Source organism: Solanum dulcamara, chromosome 8, assembly GCF_947179165.1.
Source record: "Solanum dulcamara chromosome 8, daSolDulc1.2, whole genome shotgun sequence".
In the NCBI taxonomy this organism is placed as follows: Eukaryota; Viridiplantae; Streptophyta; class Magnoliopsida; order Solanales; family Solanaceae; genus Solanum; species Solanum dulcamara.
Window position 1 is genome coordinate 73,848,639 of NC_077244.1, and position 18,874 is coordinate 73,867,512.

The 18,874-nt window shown below is 37.2% G+C and overlaps 2 protein-coding genes across 5 annotated transcripts; one reads left to right on the forward strand and one right to left on the reverse strand.

Moving 5' to 3' along the window:
• The first annotated feature begins 323 nt into the window (after positions 1-323).
• On the forward strand, positions 324-6,281 carry LOC129898935 (protein FAR1-RELATED SEQUENCE 3). Of its 4 annotated transcripts, none has more exons than XM_055973646.1 (6): positions 324-557; positions 1,330-3,651; positions 3,736-3,825; positions 4,090-4,239; positions 5,718-5,834; positions 5,997-6,281. In XM_055973646.1, exons 2-6 carry the CDS (start codon positions 1,426-1,428, stop codon positions 6,039-6,041), a joined length of 2,628 nt encoding a protein of 875 aa, XP_055829621.1. In that variant the 5' UTR covers positions 324-557; positions 1,330-1,425; the 3' UTR covers positions 6,042-6,281. The 4 variants fall into 4 exon arrangements, with proteins under 4 accessions (XP_055829621.1, XP_055829620.1, XP_055829622.1 ...); XM_055973645.1 differs by having other exon boundaries at positions 328-557; positions 1,222-3,651; XM_055973644.1 differs by lacking the exon at positions 324-557 and having other exon boundaries at positions 570-3,651.
• Positions 6,282-7,447: 1,166 nt separating this feature from the next.
• On the reverse strand, positions 7,448-18,409 carry LOC129900996 (uncharacterized). Its single transcript, XM_055976096.1, has 16 exons — positions 18,256-18,409; positions 17,976-18,125; positions 17,742-17,826; positions 17,397-17,529; positions 17,227-17,311; positions 15,913-15,999; positions 15,701-15,796; positions 15,012-15,466; positions 13,322-13,403; positions 13,065-13,241; positions 12,937-12,990; positions 12,505-12,597; positions 12,370-12,435; positions 9,923-9,969; positions 8,460-9,146; positions 7,448-7,966 (listed from the first exon to the last, which is right to left on the reverse strand). Exons 2-16 carry the CDS (start codon positions 18,090-18,092, stop codon positions 7,594-7,596), a joined length of 2,637 nt encoding a protein of 878 aa, XP_055832071.1. The 5' UTR covers positions 18,093-18,125; positions 18,256-18,409; the 3' UTR covers positions 7,448-7,593.
• Positions 18,410-18,874: the final 465 nt, after the last annotated feature.

An 18,874-nucleotide genomic window follows, 5' to 3' on the forward strand; every position in this document is an offset into this window, starting at 1 on the left:
TATCGCCTGAATACACCTCTTTCATTAATAAAATTGATATTCACATGATATAACAATTATTGTTACATTTAATAAATACAAAAATTATAACTATATTCATAATTACCCTCTAAACGATAGGTATTTATAAAATTTTTGTCATTAAATATCATCATTTCCTCAATAAATTGTTTTGATTGATCCAAAATATCATAGTGTGGTTGTATTTTTGTACTAAAACAGCATCCTCCGGGCCCACCCACATCTTCATCTGAGCATAAGTTTGACGTAAACTACAAGTAGGTATCTTGTAGACTAATCTCCACCCTTAATTTTAATCAAACGGCTCAAAATTGATGTACCCTAAGAGTCATTGGTAATCCACAGGTCACCCACTAACTCTCCCCGTTTTCTTCCTCCTCCGGCCTTTGCAACTTCGCCGGTGCCCAAAAGCTTCCCAAAAACGCTTCCAAACGTCGTCGTTTTTGAATTCACTTAAAGCTTTCCATACCGGAAGTAGTTTTATCGCAAATTGTTTGAGATCCGTTTGGCCTTAATTCTCTCTCCTCTGATCATAGGTTTATCTCTCTCTTGTACATAGAGATATATACACACATATATGTATATGTATATGTATATATGTATGTACCTATGTATATGTCGCTGTGTGTGTGCGTGTTCGTGACTATACATATGGTGATATGGACCTTTTTATCTGCATGAGTGTCTGCCTATCTGTGTATTTAGTGTATTGTTTATATTTTCCCCTCAATTTTCTTAACAGAGTATGATTTTAAGTTTGATTAGGTGAATTGTTTTGAATTGGCGAAGTCTAATTTTCAGTGTAAGCTCTAGCTTCGTTATCTCAAAATTCCGGAGACAAAAATGCACATAATTAGAAGTTACATGAAAGTGCCAATACGACTTTTATGATACAAAAACTTGTGGTCGCAGGAAAAATTGCTTCGACTCTCGTAGTAAAAGTTTCATATAAAAAGGGATAGAGGAAGTACTTTGTATGAACTCTTAAAAGGAATAGTTTGTGATTGAGGACAACAAAAAAACATTGTGCTAGTATATCATCTGGTTTTGACGGAAGTAGAGTTTCTTAATCCATTATTGAGCTGAAATTATTTGAGTTGGTTATGCATGATTTATGTTATTATATTGGGTACTTTGTTAATGTGTTGTTGACTTGTAGGCAAGTACTCATGCTTGCTTTACTTTGCTCAATTTCGATAGCTGAATACATGAGGACATGGTAAATGAAGGAAATGTAGGATCAAAGGAAAAGTACTAGCTAAAGCTGGTTGTTATGGTGAATACTGGAAAAGTGACAACCTTTTGCAGGTCATTACGTGGTTATGTATGGCATCTTTAAGGATATGTGCTGGAGTACCTCTATGAATGTAAATTATTTTCCTAAAGTGGTTTACATGTTCCGGGATGGATGTTGAAGTGATCGATGTTGAAGTAGGGAACATGCACCAGCAAGGTGGCATAACTGATGACGGCGATGATGAGCCCGGTGAGAGTGGAGAAGCGAATGTAAACGGAAGATCAAATGCACCTGATGGAGATAACATTGTTGAGCCGCAAATGGGTATGGTATTTCTTTCTGGAGATCAAGCAAAGAAATTCTATGATGAGTATGCTAGGCGTTTGGGTTTTACAACACGTGTCTCTCAGTTTAATCGACTGAAGACTGATTTCTTATGTGACAAGGTTGGTTTGAGAAGAGTGTCGGGTGAATCCTGTGATGCAATGCTTAGAGTGGAGTTAAAAGGTCAAAACAAGTGGGTTGTGACCAAATATGTGAAGGACCATAGTCACTCCCTTGTGTATCCCAATAAGGTGCATTATCGGAGATCGCACAAGCATTTTTCGGTGACAAAAAAGAATGTACCTGAGAATAATCAGGGTGTTGGAATTGTTCCAAGTGGTGTAATGTATGTCTCAGTAGACGGTAACCGCATCCCTGCAGAGATGAACCATGGAGCTAAGAGAACTCGTCCTGAAGAGTCGGATCAAAATGTTAAGAATACTACACTTCAGAGTTTTTCTCTTAGACATTGCAATCAACGGAGAACATTAGGGAGAGATGCTCAGAATCTTCTTGATTACTTCAAGAAAATGCAGGCTGAGAATCCTGGATTTTACTATGCCATACAATTGGACGAAGATAATCGCATGTCTAATGTATTTTGGGCTGATGCAAGGTCAAGAAATGCATACAGTCATTTTGGTGATGCCGTTGTACTGGACACGATGTACAGAGTTAATCAGTGCAGAGTCCCATTTACTCCGCTCACAGGAGTAAATCATCATGGTCTGACAATTTTGTTTGGTTGTGCACTTCTTCTAGATGAGTCTGAGGCGACATTTGTCTGGCTATTCAAGACCTTCCTTGCCGCTATGAATGACCGTGTCCCTGTCTCAATAATTACTGATCAGGACACTGTTATACAATCTGCTGTTGCTCAAGTTTTTCCGGAAACACGGCACTGTATCAACAAGTGGCATGTATTAAGGGGTGGCCAGGACAGAATGGCTCATGTATGTCACATGTTCCCAAATTTCCAGGTTGAACTCTATAATTGTATCAATTTGACAGAGACAGTTGAAGAGTTTGAATCGTATTGGGAGATAATTCTTGATAAGTATGACCTGAAGAAGAATGATTGGCTTCAATCCATATATAATACACGTCGCCAGTGGGTACCAGTTTATTTTCGTGATACTTTCTTTGCAGCCGTTTCTTGTAACCAGGAATATGAATGCTCATTTTTCGATGGCTATGTGAGTCAACAGATTACATTGCCATTGTTCTTCAGGCAGTATGAAAGAGCTTTGGAGAATTCATTTGAGAAGGAAACAGAAGCTGATTTTGATACAATATGCACCACTCCACCACTAAGGACACCATCTCCAATGGAGAAACAGGCAGCAACTTTATACACGAAGAAAATATTCTTAAAATTTCAAGAAGAGTTAGTGGAGACATTTGTCTACACTGCAAACAGAATTGATGGAGATGGTGTTATCAGCACATTCAGAGTTGCAAAATTTGAGGATGACCAGAAAGCATACCTTGTCTCATTGAATATATCTGAACTAAAAGCAAATTGTAGCTGCCAGATGTTTGAATGTAGTGGTATCCTCTGTAGACATATTCTTACAGTTTTTACAGTAACTAATATTCTTACATTGCCATCTCATTACATCTTGAAGCGGTGGACAATAAATGCAAAGTGTGGTGCTGAATCAGATGAACGTGTGCAACTTCATGGTACTGAATCAATGGCACAGAGGTACAACAGCCTCTGCAAGGAAGCCATAAGATGTGCTGAAGAAGGGGCTGTATCTCAAGAGACATATAATGCTGCATTAGGTGCTCTTAAAGGAGGAGTGAAGAAGGCGGCTCTTGCAAAAAGAAATGTTGCTAAAGTTTCACCTCCTAGCTCACAAGCCAGTTGTGTTGGCTATGATGATCCGAGGACGTCTACCTCTGCTTCAGAAATGACACCATTATTGTGGCCAAGACAAGATGAAATGACAAAGCGCTTTAATCTTAATGATACTGGTAGTCCTGCTAGGGCTGTTGCTGATTTAAATCCCCAGCGCATGGCCCCTGTTTCTCTTCACCGTGATGATGGTCATGCAGATAACATGGTACTGAGATTCATTTTATCTTATTTAATTTCACTAACAGATTTCTCAACACAGTGTGCACTATTGACTTTTTGGGATTCTTAGGTGATTCTTCCTTGCCTCAAGTCAATGACTTGGGTGATGGAGAATAAAACTTCGGCACCTGCGAATAGAGTTGCTGTCATCAACCTGAAGGTGTATTTCAGAGCTTTATGTATAATTTGATTTTAGTTCACTGTTTTAACTTCTTTTTAAAGACCATCATGTTGGTAAATTGATTCATTGTTGTTTTGATAATGTGACTGATGTGTTTTGGATAGGGATGTCAGGGTTGTGTTCTTCCTTTGTTTTTTTTGACCACATGTGCCTTTGGTTAATTTCAGTTATCATTTTCTCTACTGCTGATATGTCACGGATTTGATTATTCAATTATTGTTTACTGAGTTTCTTTGGTTGTAGCTGCAAGATTACATTAGGACTCCTTCACGAGAATCAGAAGTTAAGTTTCAGCTATCCCAGGTCACACTAGAGCCCATGTTGAAGTCTATGGCTTATATCAGCGAGCAACTCTCTGCCCCAGCTAATAGGGTTGCTGTCATCAATCTGAAGGTATTGTGTGGAAAATTTGAAGTAATATCATTTCTATTATAATTTAACTATTAGGTGTGTACACAGACTATAATTTATTTATTTTCTGATGAGAAGGTGATGTTATCTATTCCTCTTCTCTTGATGTCAATTCCCTTTTTATTCCTCTTAATTCTCTCTGTCATGTTCTTTCTCCTCCAGTTTATCATATTCCTCATTTAAGTGCCAATATGTTTCTTATCCTGCTGTTTTGCTTCGTTATTTACTCTCTTTTTTTGGGGAGAGGAACAGGCAGTTGGTATAAGGACATGGTAAATCTGTCTGGATCACAAAAGAAATTTAATCTTCTGTGACATACAATGCCAGCACATCTCTTAGGCAACTGCGTCATCAGAAAATTACTTTTTCTTTTCTTTTCTGAAGTAAACCAGGTAAGGGGACTATCAGGAAAAAATGAAAAATTCAACTCGGTATGAAGGATAAATGAGCATTCCTCAAAGTAGCACTATACTTTTTCCTAATACTCATGTCCACACACTTTAAGTGCAAAATCTAGACAAATAAACTTAGAAATGAATCCTGTGGTACACCCCAGAATGGTCCACGTAAATATAGTTCATATTTTAGGCAGTACTGAGGCTGGATACACAATATAGATTGACAAATAGGCAATAGTATAATCCCAACAATTTCCTCCTTAACACCTCAGTCTTTCTGCTGATTGGTGTCCTAGTCCTTATTGCCCATAACACCAAACACTGCATTTTTTTCATCAATTTCTCTCAAACTTATTGATTTGTTCAAATTTGGGAGTACCTCTAAAAAAGAAGATTTCATTCATCTGAATCTCCTAGACCATGCATGAACCTTATTAGTCAGAACCTAAATCCCTTTTTGACTTCTCGGAGAGTGTAGCACTGTCAAAGTGTATTCTGTTATCTGCTGGAAGGAGAACTTTGAATTTTCTGACTGGAAGCCGCTTATGAAGATTATCCAATAAAATTCAAGCATTTATGATGATTTTCTTTGTATTCTCTCATTGCTTGTTCGGAAGTGGCCTTTGTTTAAGTTTAGTCAAAATGGAATGGTTGGTTGTCCTGTAGTAATACATCTGTTGATAGTTTGTTTGTACAAAAACAATTGTCTTTGATGAGAGAGAGCTCACAAGTCAGAGCATGTGGTTGAGTTGTAGTGCTTTGGGGTGTGGTCTATTTGCTTTTATTATTGTCAAAATATCCTTTCATTGTTAAGTCTTAATTCGTTTTTGCCTACTTCCTGTATGTTTCTTCATAAGGTTGTGAATTTGCTGCAAACTTATTGTCAGCCTGTGAATTAATTGAAACTTCTTTCATGTAGAGAGTGCTAAGAATTCAAGGCAGCAATGTTCAGATTTGAACACTGTTTAAATGCAGTGTTCAGCTGTTATCTTGTAAAGTTAAGTAGACACATTAGCTTCTGCTGTGATTTGTCTTACTGATTCAGAATCTCTTTCTTTTCAGCTTCAAGATACAGAAACAACTTTAGGAGAGTCAGAGGTGAAATTTCAGGTTTCTAGAGATACTTTAGGTGCCATGTTGAGGTCAATGGCATATATCCGCGAGCAACTGTCAAATACAGTAAGTTCCCTCGGCCTTTTCAGTATATATAATCTGTTTTTATCTATCCAACTTGAAACATTTTAAGATAAAATTGACTTCACTGCTTTGTCATTATGGAGTATTCTCTTGTTCCACTCAAATGGACTAGACGTTAACCATTCACCTCAACTTGGATGGCAGGTTGAGTCGCAACTGGAGATTCCAGCAAAAAAGCAAAGGAAATAGAAGTTGTGTCCTTTTACCATTTATAGGCAGTTGTGTGAATAGATAACCTCGCGGATTGGGGTGCTGCTGACATTCTTCTTTAAACATGTAATTAGTATGGTTGAATTTGGAATTTTCCAAGTTCTCATTGTGGAGCTTTATGTAGGATAGCAGTTTTACATGCTTTGCCTTTTCTGCATTATTTGTACATGTAAATTATTAATTTTAAGAATGCAAGGCCATTTTTTTTTCCTTTTTAAACATTGGCGTTCAAACGCATACATGTTGCATCCCACCAGCACAACTATTCGGTAACTCCGACCAGCAAGCTTAGGCAATTGGGAATAAAGACGGTCTTTAGTAATGCTACTTATGCTGATGTAGGTATGCCTAACAACCTGATTAGTTTTGCTTAGGTTCACCCCACACCCCAATATAGGTAATTTTATTCCTTTGCCATTACTCTTGCTTACAATAGCCAGGCTATATTCTTGTCATACTTTTTAGCAAACGCCAAGAATTGAAGTGGATTTTTTGGGGACAACTGCCTTTTGAGAGGATGAAATAAAAATACAATTTACATCTTGCATTTACCAAGTAGCTATAAAAAGTAAGACAACTACGATTTAGAAATATAATCATGTAGTTTGTCAATCTGCAAATTTTGTTTGAACAATAATTTTTTTTAGATCTAAGTTAACCAACCTCTAAATTGAATTAGTTGCCAACTTTGGGTGGACGTGGTATTATAGAGCTTGTTGAGTTTGTAAAGACTTGCTCAATTCTTTTTTTTAAAAAATATTTATTAAGAAGAGTTGACCTAAATGACTGTTCTTCTAACTACTCAAATTTAGAATACATGGTGGATATGTAACATATGTGTAGATCATGTATAATTTGCATACTAATATGTATTGGTTAGGAAACGTAAAAAGTGAATCTAGCGTTGGCCAGGTATCTATGTAAAGATTCCTAAAATAAAAGAGTTTAAAGAACTTACATTTGTTCTCCTTTGATTTCAAATTGATTTGTCTAATATCTTGGTCTGATTTCATACAAATGTAATAAACAATAGAATTACGAAAAAGTTGTACTGAAAAGAGTGAATTCCTTTCTCATTAAACAGAAATTGACCCAAAAGCTTGCACGCTGGTAAATTTTATAGCAGCAATAGTATATCATGATCATTTTGTATTTCTCCCAGTTTAATGTAAGTGTCTATGAATATATATCCTGAAATTTGCCACGGCAAGAGGGAGAATATTTACATAGATAGCCTACAAATTACATGCACCATGACACCTCCCCTTAAATATGTTGTATCAATCTATTCATCGCTAAAGCAAATAAAAACAGGCTAAAGACCAACCCCTGGTGCAACCCCATCACGACCAGGCTAAATGGGGGACGCAACATAATGCTTAGACTGAATAGGAAAAAACCATAATTAAAGCAATTGTTTACAAGTAGTAATTCACTCTACATCAGTTACTTTTGACAAACATAATTATGGTTTTTTGATGAAGTCAACTAACATTACAACTTACTAGTAATTAGTCTCTATTTACTTGACCTATACAAAGGATGGTGAGAGTAGAAATTCTGGCAGTAATTTCTTTAAAGGAATCCCACAAAAGGGACACCAAGGTTTTGGATGTTCATCATCTGTGTTAGACTTGAAATCTGAAGGACATCCAGACATTCTGAAAAGGGGCGAAGGGGCTAATTTTGAAGCCCATCTCTGACAGCACATGCAATGCCATACTGGAGAAATTGGGCAGATACGCATAGAAACAGCACATCGAAATAGTTTGTGTCTCGGACTATTTCCAGTATCACACTTCACCCCCTGACAGACGGCGGAATCTGGAGAATCAAATGGTACTGATGCTGAGCAGAAACTACATTCCTCCTCCTCCACATATTCACAAAAGGGGGGACGCTGACTGCAAAATAAGACACATTGAGTCAGAATCAACAACATCAACAAGAACATGTTACTCGTATATGTATCATCACGCCACGATCAACTTGAATACTAATGGTCAATAGCTACAGAATAAACAATAACTAACTGGCACATGAAAATTCAAAGTTTCCATCATTAAGAAAGAAGTTTTATTTGCATCAATGTGATAAAACCTAATCAACTGGTTAAGATAGAATTCAAACATTAAGAAAGATAAAATGCAGATTTCTTTCATCAATTCCTTTTATATTCCTTAAACCAATCAATGTTCGTATATAGTTAAGATCTAGGAGAAAATGAGCACCATTTTTAGATCACTAAATATTACTCTATTTTACACTAAAAAAATATACACTAAATATAGCTGGAAAAAAAACTGAAACATCAGAACGTTGAAAATACAAAGACAATGCAAATGGCATAGATCATGCATAAGAGAAGTTATTAAAGCAGGCATGTGGTGGGACTACCTCTTCTCAACGGTTCGTACTTCGTCTGCAAGAAGTCTCAGATGATTCTTTATATCTTTACGATGAATTGCAACCCACTGCTCCATCTGTGCTGTTCCAATAGGGACCCAGTAACCAGGTTTACTACCCTTTCCATGAGAAGCAGAGGCGGCATCAAGAAAGACAGTAAAGCTATAGCCAACCAGCCTATCTCTCAGTTCCATTTCACTATTTGAATGAAGATGTGTCCAATCCAATCTTTCATCTTGAGCACCACCGAAGACCTCCAAAAGCTGTGATTTCCCATCAAATTTATCTGTCTCCACTTTTTTCAAGACTACCAGCTTGCTGATGATGTTGAGGAGTTGCAACTTACGTGAGGAGATTTCTGAGAGGCATTTAATTGCTTCAGACAAGTTTGCAGAAACTCCAACAGAAGACTTCAACCATTTAAGTACAATATGTTTCACATATTTCGGAATAGACTGTTTAAAGGCCAAGAGTGCTGCTACAACATCCCAAACAATCAGTGGTTTATCCAAAGGTTCATGCTGATTTAATGACCATAATATATTATTCTCCCAATTAATTAGCTCTTTCTCAGGAAAATCTGGGAATACTTTAACATCAAAATCTGGACAAACAGCAGAGGAAGTCTCCAGTTGCTGTCCTCCAATCCATAGAAATTCTACTGCAGCTTTCAGAGCTCTGAAAGTTTTGAACAAAGTGATGTTAGTTTCTCAAGCAAGCTATCCTTCCCACTAAAGCACTGCCACTAGTTTATCGTCTCTTTTTTCAAAAATAGATTAGACAGAAGCACAGGGCAGTTGTCAGATTATTTCTGGTCCATATTAATGTGAATCCGTAAAAGATGTAAACCTTAACTTTACAGAAGACAACATGTCAATAATCAACGAAATATCATTTATCAGAATGACAGTTCCAAGTATAGACATCCATGCTTTGATCATGTAGATTATGTATACTTTTAATTGAAAGATAGATCTACGGACATTGGAAAGTAGCAGTTTCACCTAGCAGATATGGAAATCTGTGTAGGAGAGAAGAACTCATTGATTACTATAATGGTATAGCTTTTTTTGAGAATGATAGTGGTATAGCTTTAACAATCAAACCTACTTTTCCCTCACAAAAGATGAGGAAACGGAAGAGAAAAGGGATCTAGAAAACTATATGGACTTTTAAGCATTCTAAAAGTGCGAACTCTGGAATTTGTTGAAACTGGGAGGTTGAACGTACCCAGTGGAGAACACCACTGTCATAAAAAAAATACTAATAGTTGAAAAAAAGAATCTTCCAGACCCTTCTTTTGTAAAAAATACTATCAAGAGCATGGACGAGTTTTTATTAGTAGATGATAAAACTTTAGCCTGTAACCTGTTAAATATATACGTAGATCCTGGTGAAAGTTGGCATCTACAAATACATAACAACAAACAGCCAAAAAAGGGGAACTAGCATACCTTGCCTCATACATTTGATTTAGTAGCTCGGTAGAAAAAGCTCTTACCTGCACGGTGTATATAACTTTTGTTGGTATAGAAGTATTAAAACAGAACATAAAAGAATAACATCTCATTCACTAATTACCATTATTAAAGAAGGATTTTTACCTGATGATCTGTTTATAATGCAAGAAGCTTGACGAAAGAAAAGTAGATCTTATAAAGGGCGTATAATAGTTTCAGGAGGGAGTTTCTAGTTGAACTTAACTGCTGAAAACCTATACTGATCAAGATTTAACATGACTTAGTCGTATTCTGTTCTAAGAACAAATACCAAGATGGTCCTAAGATGCTGGCAAAAATTATCTATCTGCTGAGCTTTTATGGGAGAGTTTCCTGTAAGATATTTCAGTGTGATTTTACTAGATTAATATTAGCGGATAAAGTTGTCAGGTTATTCTGTGCAGGCAGGGGAGAAAAAACAAAATCAATCATTCAAAAATAAGGGGTTCGATTGTCAGCGGAAGCCTCATATTCAAAGCACCCTATCATATGGAACAGTTGACGCCGCTGAAACCCTCATCCAGTTCCAGCAAATTGGCACAGGAGGATACAAGTAATGAGGCAGACGAAGTTCAAGCTGGGGATTCACAACCCCATGAGCTACTGGGGGCGGCTCACTCAAATCTCAGCTCCCCAATAATGAGTATTGTGCACAGTAAGAGACCTATTGAGCGGGAGCCAGAAACCCCAGTAAGTGCCAAAGTGATGGAAGAAGTGACAGACCTGGAACCTAACCCTGAGCGGGCCACTCTTTTCTCAGGTAATAGATCCACGGATAATGGTATGACACTTTCCTACTTCCCTCCCCAACTTGTTAATGGACAAGCTGTTGTTCAACTGGAAAAGGAGGAAGTAGACCCTGAAATAGAGAAGTGGAAATGCTCATTAATTGTTTATGTGATTAGAGACTCTCCTGGATATTCCCTCATTTATAGGTATATCAAGCAGACTTGGAATAAGATTGCTGATCCGAACTGTTCTTACATGACGAAGGATACTATGTAGTTAGATTCCAAAGTATGTTGATATGACTGAGATTCTATACTCCGGACCATACATCATCAGGAATAAACCAATGATATTGAAGCCATGGAACACTGATTTTAACTTCAGTGAGGAGGTTTTGACTGATATTCCTCTTTGGGTAAAGTTCCCCAATCTATCAATGAGTTGTTGGAGTTGTGGCAGCCTGTTGACTTCGACTGGAAACCACAATATAGTTCTCAATGCTTAACTATTGGACATATATGCCCTGCCCATAAAAAAGTTGATGTCCAACAAGGTGACCAGAATAGAAGGCAAGGTGCACCAAAGAAGGTGGTCCAGGAATGGAAATCAAAGAACGCTGTATCCACTAGTCAGCCCATCCAGGCCAATCAACAAGAAGATGTTATCCCTTTGCAAGCAAATACAATGGCCTAGTAGTGCAAAGTTGCATACAGTGCCTGAAGTAAGCAAATTACATCAGGGGTTTCCTGTAGTTCCCCAGGTTGAAAAGCTTCAAACTCAACAAACTTCAAGAGGATAGGAGAGTTCACAGAGTCAAGAACTCAATCTTGATAGTTTTCCAATGCTTGGATCTGTGCTTGTTCATAAGAACGTGCCGCTTAGAAACAGTTTCCAACTATTGCAGAGGGGAGATCACAATGTCAATCAGAGTCCTCGACATCCTTATGACTTTCTTCGTGTGGAATATCAGGGAGGTGAATAAAAATTATAAGCAAAAGGAGCTGAGGAATTATATGAAAACCAAAAAAATAAGTTTATTGGCCACCAGAGTCAAACAACATAGAAGTAAGAGGATCTCCAAACTCATTGCCCCAGGATGGGGCTTCCTAAATAACTACCACATGCTGTAAATGGTAAAGATTTGGATCTTGTGGATACTTGACACTACAATGTCACACTTCTTAAGGCTGATGCCCAATTTATCCATTGTGAAGTTCGAGATGTTACAACCAATTTTCAATGTGTCATGGCAGTTCTTTATGGCTTCAATACAGTGGAACAGAGAAGAACTCTATGGCACAGCCTTATTAATATGCCACAGGCCTTACTAGTCTCAGGTGATTTTAATGCTGTTTCTCTCCTCTGCTGATAAGAATTGGTGGTAATTCAGTGAGTTATTATGAAGTAAAAGACTTTGCTGAGTGTATTACCACTCTTGTGTTGAATGAATTGAAATGGAGAGGGAATTTTTCAACTAGACCAATAAACAACAAGGAACAGATACAGAGTGGAGCAGTTTGGAAACTTTGAATGGATGATGGAGTGGGGCAACATCCCTCTTGAATATGATCTGCCTAACCAGGATATTGTTGTTTACTATGTTCATTGAAAATTGTGAATTAGTATGCAGACAAACCACACTCAAAATAAGGACTGAAGGGATGAAGAATTACCACAGCCATCGCCAGATTCCCCGGAGATACGGCTAGACCAAAACAAGAAAAAAATGCATCTGGCACCTGCAAAGAATTTTTCATTTATGAAACAGCTGGTGATAGAGATGCATTAACCAAGATACATGTGCGTACATCAGCAGAGCTTTCCACACCAGGTGTATTGGAAGGGATAGGTACTTCACACAGGGAATTTTCATGTAAAATCCAGCAGCGTGTTGAGTCATCCTGCAAAATATTCAGGAAGAAAGTTTATCTATTATTAAATTATGCTCAAAATGCAAGAACTTCCATGTAAATCTCACATCGAGTTTGGTAAATAGAACTGTTTGGTTACCAAAAATAATAATCTCACATAGGGATTTGGGGAACGGAATTGGGAAAATTCTTGTATGCTACATTACTTTCACAGCCATCATAGTCAGAGAGATATCCAAAGAGTGCTCTCCATTAGGTTGATAACACTACTCAGAGAATGGTACATTGTGGTTTAAATGTTTAGGACGAAAGTCAGAAAACAGACATAAAATAGTCCAAGTAGAAACACCAGATAATAAAGCAGCTTACCTGGCTGCAGCTGTATAGGCAACGTCCGTCAAAAGCCCAAGCTAGACCTGTAACCTAGAACACATCAACACAAGTTAATATCTCCAGATGCTAAAGAGGTAAGGATTTGAGTATTGACAAGAACTCACAGCATGGTTATGGGCATCACAGGAGCCAGCTTTCTCAAATCTACGAACAAGAATGTCACAAGTCCACACTTCAATTGATCCAGATCCCTTGCCAATGGCTAAAAGCATTTTGTTAGGTGACTGCCCAGATACAGTGAGGGAAACCATAGAGGCCATCGCAAAGTCGGCGGCCTTTACCTGTTTAGACAAAAGAAACAGATAATGAGATGAAAAAGTGAAAAAGGAATATTAAAGAAAATTGTACGTCAAAAGGAGACCTCCTTCAATAGCGAAAAGGGTAAATCACTAAGTTCTGATGATTCTACTAGTCTTCTGCAACACGCCTGCCATATCTTCACACTACAAAATGAAAAGTAAGAAGAATAAATTGTTGAAGCTATTAAGTCGTGCAAAAATGCAATATATTGCAGGCCATTGCATTAATTGACACCAACATCTACATTTATAGGCGTCTTCTGCAATTAGTATGGTTGTTTAGCATCAGTTTGAATCAGGATGTTATGACATACGGAGATGCTGTGCAGTGAGTGGAACTCTTCACACGGTATCAATGTGTATGCAATGAATGATTCCGGGTTTCTGTTTGAACTTCCATCTAGAAAGGAAGCAGATCATGTCATCCATGGGGATTGGAGATGGAAGAAATCCAAATTGACGCTTTAATGGTGGTCACCCACTGTTGGATGTTAGCCAGAAGAGGTAGCAAGAAGCTGGCTTTGGAACCGTATCTACATTTTGCCTCTGAACATGTGGTTGCAAACCACTTTCAAGCAGATCGACGAGATGTGTGGGGGATGGATTCAAACAGAGGAGGAAACCTCACACAAAAATCATCTGTGCTGGACCAGGTTTAAAGTTAGATGTGACGGTTCAGAGGTCCCTAGAGAGATGGAGATGGAAACTGACAGCTACATCATCAAACTGCCGATTTGGTGTGAAATTCTGGAAACAGTGAGAAGGATAAAGATGACCGGAGCAGACAACATGATCATATGCCTTTTCTATATCTAGCTTGCATAGAATGCCAGGTCTGTTCTGCTTGATCCTTGACTCAAGAGCTTCATTAGCCACCAAAACAGCATCCATAATTTTCCTCCCCTTAATCAATGACATTTGTTGAGAGTCCACAAGATTTTCCATCACCTTTTTTAGTCTGTCAGTCAGCACCTTTGAAAACAGTTCATAGATACTTCCTATCAAACTGATAGGTCTGAAATCTCTCAATTCCTTAGCTCCTTTCTTTTTGGGGATTAGAGCTATGAAAGTTGAATCAAAGCTCTCTTCAAATATCTCCAGTTCATGAAAATTATGGAATGCATCCATGATGTCTTGTTTCATTATCTCCCAACAGTTTGATTTAGGATGTTAACTAAAACTTCTGTCCTTCAAAGCTTCCATTCTTCTGTTCTATTACCATTTGATTACTTAATTTCTTCCTGAATAACAAGGAAGTTTAGCATTATAATACAGGATGGCACTAACACATATCTCTTCCTGGAAACTTTGACACAACTGTTCTTGGCCTCTTGCTTTACCAATTGATTACTTCATTTCTCCCTCATTGGCAATAAAACGTTAACTATTAATAACGTTCTTTTAGCTTATTTAAGGCTGTCATTCAACTGTTCTTCCCACTTGACACTTTATTCTGTACTCATTGGCAATTATAAAACCACCTCATCTCTTCATCTAGAAGCCACGTACTCTAGATTATTTTGGATTTTCTTTTCTTGATTTGTTTATTCAGAAGATAAGATTAATACTAAGGTGGAAAAACAAAGCAGAGGAGTCTCTAGACAATCAGGTGAAAAATAGTGGAGTCGGCATGCTAACAACTTCTTTTCAGTTTAACTTCTTTTAGTTTCATGGCAGAATGTGTTGAAGTATACTGCACCCATCACTGCTTTTTTGCTATGAATATTGAATAATATCAACATAGATACATACCTCCCATTAGAACATCCAGTGGCCAATAAAAGCAGAGGATCTGAAGCATCAGAAATGGACAAGCCCCAATTGATTGTTGTGATCCAAGTATCATGCGCATCAAGAAGTCCAACAAGCAATATTTTATTTGAGTCAGGGCTGTTCATAATAGAGTAGCTTTCTGGTTTATGAATTCTCCACAATGATAGTACGCCAGACTTCCCTCCAACTGCAAGTACAGAACAACTACTGGTCAAGCCATTAGCAGTAGATATACCAGATTCAGATGTCTGTGGCAGACAGGGTGACCATGCAACAATGAGTGAGGACAGCATCGCATTGCGAGAGGCATATTCCTCGGCAGTGATTAGTGATTGGCTGCAATCTCCATCAACTTTCTTAGAAAACCTTGCTCTTAAGCGAGGAGCAGTAAAAGTATTTTTCTCTTTCTGACTGCATGCTTTGACCTCCATCGCCTAGCAAAAAAGTAATAGCATCACAAGAAAAACTCGTATTGAAGTTGGTAATAAGCGAATTTCGTCATCTAAATAAGTACATAATCATTTAGTAAAGGTAGTTCTTAAATGTTCACTTCTTTTCTTTTCTATTGCCGTCTACATTATTTGCAGTCTAAGTAATTATAGCATGTGATAGTACAACATTCATGCATTGTGAAAATACTTGGAGGAACCAAAGAGATCAGCAAGTACAGGCAATGCGTTCAGTCTCCGACGCTTAAGTTCCTTTCTCATGATAGAGATTGGCAGATCATCATCATCTCCCTCATCAAAGCAAGCTTGACTAGGCTGTTAGAACAGAAACTACGTCAAATCAAATACAGCTGAATATACAGAGAAGAGGCACTGTTTCATGTGAAAAGAGTAAAATACAAACAATGGAGTAAGCAAAGAATTTAACTTACATCAGCAACTTCAGAGACTCTAAAGCTTGCTGCCTGAAAATTGGTAGTTGTGAGATAGCTATACAGCATGTTTGATATATCCATGACCTGTTGAAGTTTGATAATTAGATCAATGAGCGATACTAGAAGGATAAAGGACGGAAGAACATTATGGAGAAACGGGAGAAGGCCATTGGAAATTGTTCAAGAGAACCATGTGGCTTGATCACTGAGGACTCTAAAGTTCTAACCTGAACTTCTAGATGTGAATTGGAGAGTGGTATTCACACCAAAGTGATAAAGGATCTGGAATAAGAATTGAACAGGAATACAATCTAAAACTAAAGCCATGAACTAATTGAATGCTTTCAGGCATTTGTTGAAGTAGAAAAATATTGTGTTTCAAAAGAATATTACTGGGTATTAAAGTCTTCAATCTGTGAGGAAGTTGCCCATTCTTCAACCATGCAAAGATGAATTACTGGTTAGGCAGCTCTAAGGTCTTTTATAAACGGTGGAAGGCAGGTTAAACTCAGCACCAAGTGAAACTAAGGGTCTACAAGAGTACAGGATCAGCACTATGGAGTGTTAGGTGATCTTATTCAAGATAGATTCCCATTCAGTACGTAAGCTTTATCTCCTTTGCATTTCCAATGGTACTTGGTTCTTTAAGTTTGAAAAGCCACAAAAATGATGCACACAAAGCAAAAATTAGATCAAAATGAAACAAAAGAATTTTATAGTTCTTTTTTTTAGAGGCAAGAGGTGTACCAGTGGAGATTAAGGACATGTACCAGTGGCACTCTGTATTTTTTTTTCAAACTGCTTTGATGTGCATTACTTGGACTGAGGGTCTTCCAGAAACAGCCTTTTCCCAGTGCATGGAGCCCCAACGAGGAAGATGTTAGTGCTTTATCATTGGTTCAATAATGCTAATCCCTCAACCTCTCTTTACCCCCAAGGTAGGGGTAAGGTCTGCGTACACTCTACCCTCCACAGACCCCGCCTAGAGGATTACACTGGTACTTTTTATTTATTTTTTAGGATAAAGAATTTTATAGTTCTTCACAGCATCAATTTAGTCATATGTTGAACATTTTCTATTCACATGATCCGGCGAAGCCTTACTGCACCGGAACTCAAGAAATTATATACTCTTCCATATCGTCAACTGTGGTTCTTTCCATTTAGGTTAATGTAGTTGATTCAATTTGTATATTGAAATCTTAGACAGTAACATCTTTCTTGTCTATACATTTGAGGCACCCCAACAAACAAAAACAAGTAGAGTACCAAAAAGTTATGAATATACTATTGTGCATCCTTGATTCATACCTCTACCCACTCTGCTGAAAACTCATGAAATGGCATCCGGTAAAGCCTTACATGTCCTTCAGTAGTGCATACTGCAAGCAAACAACTACACCAAGCAAAAACATTGTTATTCACAATTAGTGTTGAGAATGACCAAAGATCATTAAACTGATATGCTTCATTGCTCATACCCAGAATTTGAAGCATATCCAATAGGTGACCAGGATATTGACCGGACACATGGCCGATTTTCCCGATATTGTTTTTCTTGAGCAGAGGAGTCTCGAGATAATGCAATATGTAACATACAATCAGAGAGCAAATCTGTGAAGATTCCAAGTAGAAATTCATTAATAGTTGGAACATATATACGGACCATTAATAAGTTTACTGATGTGGGTAATTTCCTGATACCAAAGTGGTAGTAAAGCAAAGAACCTATACAAAACATGGTTCTGTACAGACAACATCATCTTGTGCTAACAAGGATCTCATTTATGCACTAAAAATCAACTGTAATACACAAATAACATTACCTTTTTTATCAATCAACCCAATAGAAAAAGGTTTGCCAGGAGGTATGGTAATGAGACCTCGTGATCCAAATGGTTTAGCTGGATTCTGAAAGAAAGAAAAATATTACTTTTCAGTAGCACGTCTGTTGATTCAATGTCTAATCAATGATACTAAATCAAAAGCTTGTTAAATATCCAAAGATACAAACTTTTACAAATATTATTACAAGAAAGGTACAAGAGAATGAAATTTACCAATATGGTAACAATATGACCGGAAGCCACTGCCACTAAATTCTCCTCTGACCAAGCGATAGAATTGGGGTAAGATGGAGAAGCCACCAATATAGAAGCTTGAAATCTCGAAGACATTATTGTTATTTACCAGAACCAAAATTGTGAATCCTGAGAAACATGTCAACAATTTTAAACTCTCTCTACAGCATAACAAGAGTCCATTCTTGTACAGAAAAGAAAAAGGGGAAATTGGAAATAGAGAATGGAAGATCATTCAAAAGGAGCTGAAAATAACAACCTTGAATTGATTTGACAATAAAACTACATGCTCCAATGGCGTGTTCTTGATAATTTAGAGAGCTTCTCTCTCGTTTTGTGTGTATGGTCTCAGAAACCCAAACTGGGGTTTTAGGGGTTTATGGGTTTCTTTTTTAATTTTGGTGGCAAACGACCAATTCATTAAATTTGGACGGTTAAGTAATTATAGATATTATTTTTTATTAATTATTTAATAATATATATTATATAATTTCTTTGTTTACAAAAAAATACTTGATAATTAGTACAAGAGTTTTTAGTGGCAAAAGTTAGCCTTTCTTCCAATCATATAGGATTTGGTTATGGTTGAAAGGATTCGCTGCTATTTATGCATAATGTCTTTATGCAACTCAAATGAATTGCTGGTTAAACTTAATTAAGGATATTAATTGTATCTCTATTTTAAGATTTAGGATTAAAATAATCATTTTTTCTAAACACAGAGAATTATTTCAATGACTTAGTATATATATACAATAATAACATACTCAATAAAATTTGATAAGTGAAGTTTTGAAAGAGTAGAGTATACCCAAACCTACCCCTATCTCATTTAAGCTAGCTGGTATAAATATATGAAGGATTAAAATAAGGACCAA